The sequence below is a fragment of the Monodelphis domestica genome, chromosome 1 (assembly GCF_027887165.1).
Source record: "Monodelphis domestica isolate mMonDom1 chromosome 1, mMonDom1.pri, whole genome shotgun sequence".
In the NCBI taxonomy this organism is placed as follows: domain Eukaryota; kingdom Metazoa; phylum Chordata; class Mammalia; order Didelphimorphia; family Didelphidae; genus Monodelphis; species Monodelphis domestica.
In genome coordinates, this window is record NC_077227.1 from 440,266,872 (window position 1) to 440,270,786 (window position 3,915).

The 3,915-nt window shown below is 43.5% G+C and overlaps 1 protein-coding gene across 1 annotated transcript; it reads right to left on the reverse strand.

The window, feature by feature from the left end:
* Positions 1-426: 426 nt before the first annotated feature.
* LOC107650758 (cell surface glycoprotein 1-like) lies at positions 427-1,896 on the reverse strand. Its single transcript, XM_056812248.1, has one exon. The coding sequence runs from the start codon at positions 1,801-1,803 to the stop codon at positions 646-648; it is 1,158 nt and encodes a 385-aa protein (XP_056668226.1). The 5' UTR covers positions 1,804-1,896; the 3' UTR covers positions 427-645.
* Between the last annotated feature and the right edge of the window lie 2,019 nt (positions 1,897-3,915).

The window sequence follows — 3,915 nt, forward strand, 5'->3', positions numbered from 1 at the left end:
AGACCAAATATTGTTTTCCTGCCTTAGTGATAGTAGTGTTCCTATTACGTAGGGAATCTATATTCCTTCTTGCTGGCCTTGGAGAACATATTTGTAAAACTGAATATGTACATATTAGCATATGTGCACATATACACTTATGTTTATGGCACAGTCCTTTTCAAAGATACTGGAGTGGTTTACCATTTCCATCCTTAGTGGATTAAAGCAAACAGATGTTAAGTGACTTGCCCAGGGTCACACAGCTAGTGAGTCTCTGAGCCACTGACATATTTAGAGATATAGACATAGGTATAGGTAAATATTTACAGAATGTATAGACACAGATGTGAACCTGTATGCACTAATATGTGTATGTATTTTTTAAAAGTGTTCTAAAAAAATCTTCATGTAGTTTTAAGCTTGTAAAATAAAAGAAAAAATGCATTAAATTTTTTGGGATATTGTTATAAGGAACAGATAAGAAATGATGGTTTGGACAGATGCAGAGGCATGAGACCAACTTCTTGTTTCCAGTGTCTCCAAAGCTGAGAGTGGAACAGAACATTCCATTTCATATGCAAAGTTTCTTGGTCACTAACATCTCATTTTCAAAGGGTCTCCTTGGATCTCTTCCTTTCTGCTACTCGCCCAGCACGGTCTCAGTCACACTGTGTTACAAGAACGAGCACTGATTTTCTCTTGTTTTTTTAGTTCCCTTAGTTCCCTCTTGCATTCTTCGAATTTTGCCTTAAACTCCTGGGCATTTTCTACATTCAGGAATCTGATGGCCAGCAGCTCTGGCTTTGGACTTTCATCAGCAAAGTCAGCATATGTGTTCCAAACCCAAGCCCTGTCACTGCCTGCATTGGGCTTCAGCTCCATCAGCGGAGTTATATAGTGATTCGCACAAATCTTCAGAGTCTTGTCCCGTCTCATGAGGAGGCGAATTGTCCCTTTCTCCCTGTGTCTCAGGAGCTTCACATCACCTGTCCCTCGCTCTTTCCACTCTGGAAGGTCATTCTCAGAAGCAAATCGGAACAGCTTTGCTCGCATCTTAAGGAGCTCTTCTTCATCTTCCTCCAGGGTCTTAATCTCCTGATCAGGCAGAGAGTCGCTAGGCTCAAACTGGGTGTCAGGCTCAAACAGGGTGTCAGGCTCAAATTGGGGGTCAAGCTCAAAATGGGGGTCAGGCTCAAACTGAGGGTCAGGCTCAAACTGGGGGTCAGGCTCAAACTGGGGGTCAGGTTCAAACTGGGGGTCAGGCTCAAATTGGGGGTCAGGCTCAAACTGGGAGACAGGCTCAAACTGGGGGTCAGGCTCAAACTGGGGGTCAGGCTCAAATTGGGAATACTGGTTGGTATTATCCAAGCTTTCGATGCTCGAAGCGTGTGACGGTTTTTCGGCAGCCTCCAGCAGATCGGGGTGGAGAGTGAGGGGGTGAAGCAGCCGCCGCAGCTTCAATGGCTGGTCCCAGTGACGTGAGGGAGAAGGGGAAGGCGAAGGCGAACCGGAAGGTGAAGATGAACGGGAAGTCGAAGACGAAGGCAAAGGTAGAAGCGAAGGCGAAGGGGAAGGCGAAGACGAAGGCATAGGTAGAAGCGAAGGCGAAGAGGAAGGCGAAGACGAAGGCAAAGGCAGCAGCATTTCTTCGTCCCAGTGCTGTGAAGGCGAACGAGAAGACGAAGATGAAGGCAAAGGCTGCAGTGATGGCTGGTCCAAATGAAGAGAAGGTGAAGGCGAAGGCGAAGACGAAGGTGTAAGGGAAGACGAAGGCGAAGGCGTAGGTGAAGACGTAGACGAAGGGGAAGGTGCTGGATTCATCCTTGTGTGGCTCTGTCGCCTCCTTGCCCTGAGCTTTACCTCAGGTCAGTCCTGCCTCCCCCACTGTCCCCACCTGCCCCTTGACCCTGGCAAGCAGCGGGAAACACGCCCCCGCCCCTCCCACCCCTACGCATTCAAAACCGCTGCAACTTTATTGAGGCGCTGGTACTGTGAGTAGTGAACAAGTTATTGTTCTGCCCTGCCCCCTACTTTCCCTTACTCTCCTCGCTCCTTACGTCTTCCGGCCCCCAAATTTTGCTAGACTTATAAACTATTACAGAAAAGAATCCTATAAAAACTATTGCAATGTATAAAACAGAAAACGGCAAAATAGAAAAAGTACAATAAACACAACATTGCATAAGCTTTTAAAACAAGCTCAAATCAATCCATCAAAATCTTACTTAATGTAAAATACATTCAAACTTAAGATTATTACACAAAACTCAAAACTATTACATAGTGCTGTGCAATTGACCATCCTATCTAAGGAACTTAATCAGCATCAAATATTAATTACATACATAATTTCTACATATATACATGTAATAATACAATATTTACATAAATGCTACACACGTATTTATATACATATATACATACACTTTAATACAATTTTTCAACCCTATGATTCACTATTCACATATATTTACATATCTATTTACATATATGTGGAATGTGTAAGATGTAAATGTAGTATGTAAAATGTAATGTATTGAAATGAGGTAAACTAAGTCATTGACCAGAAAACCTGTTTTTCCCTGGGGAAAGTAGAAATCAGAAATGAGATTTCCTGTGAATGTCAGTCAGCTCAGAACCAAAACAATATTACAGTCAGGATCCATGAGAAAATAACTCCCTTACTGCAGCCAGCCTAGGATAAGATATGCAATGGAATGTTCTGTACCCCAGGCCACTGACCAATATAGTTTCTAGACCATAAGGTTTGCTTGCTCCATCAGAATTATGTTTCATAATGAACATTGTTTGCTTTGTATCTTGTACCCTATAAAAACTGCATTGTAATTTCAATCTGGTGCAAATTTCATTATAGTTTGCCTTGGCCAGTAATAAATAAATATTAGTTCCATTAATTTGAACTTCTGGGTGTCCAGACTCACTTTATGAAGTATACCACTTCAGTTGGAGGCCCCCCAGTGAGATCTCAAGACCCAGGAATGGGAGGTAGGACTTTGGAGAGGGTTTCTATGAGAGAGTGTATGTGTGTGTGCTTGAGTCCGGGAGAGATCTTTGGGTTCACAGTATACAGCTGGGCAGGAGCCAGTGAAGGAGTCTTGAATCCTTATTCCCTTTGGGGGTATTTCTGAATCCAGACTCTGAGAGTATTCAATCTCCATCTCCAGGGAGGGATTGGGTCAGAAATCTGAGGAAGCGAATGGTACCTTCTCCAGAGCCCACCCCTGGTTCTAGTATTTGAGATCCTGGACAAATTTTGATAAGCATTAGAACTATCTGTTCTGCTCTAGAGTTATGGTCTGGTTTTGCCTTAAGGTTCTGTTACCCTGGAGTTCTGGCTTTGCTCTTAGAGTATTCTGAGAGTTAACTTCACTGGTTTTATTACCCAGGAATTCTAGTTTTGTTCTCATAGCTCCAAAGGTTCTGTATCCTAGAGTGCTGGTATTGCTCTAAGAGATCTATTTTGTTCCGGAGTCCTGTTCTGTTCTGGAAATCTGGATCCAGTAAATGCTGATGAGCTGATGGATGTGGCATTAAGCGCATAACCCGGTTCCAAGTTGAGATGCCTCTTGGAACTTCAGGTCACAGTCAGGTTCAGGTGTATGAGTGTAAAATTAAATGTGTGTCTTGTGTATTTCTGTTGGGTCTTTGTGTGGTTTGTTATAATGGGTCAGTCCTCATCATCATACTCTCAGACCCCACTAACATGCATCTCAGAAATTTTCAGCTGTTTAAGAAGGCAGCCGCTGATTATGGAATTCAAGTTTCCCCTGGTACACTCAGTACCTTGTGTGAATTTGAGTGGCCCACATTCAGGGTTGAATGGCCCCTGGAAGGGGCCTACGCAGTCCAGAGAAGGTGTATGGAACACCAGGCCACCCTGATCAGATCCCCTACATTGATATTTGGATTGAT

Excerpts from the sequence above, each read along its gene's own strand:
- LOC107650758 (XM_056812248.1), bottom strand. The coding sequence starts at position 1,803 with ATGAATCCAGCACCTTCCCCTTCGTCTACGTCTTCACCTACGCCTTCG.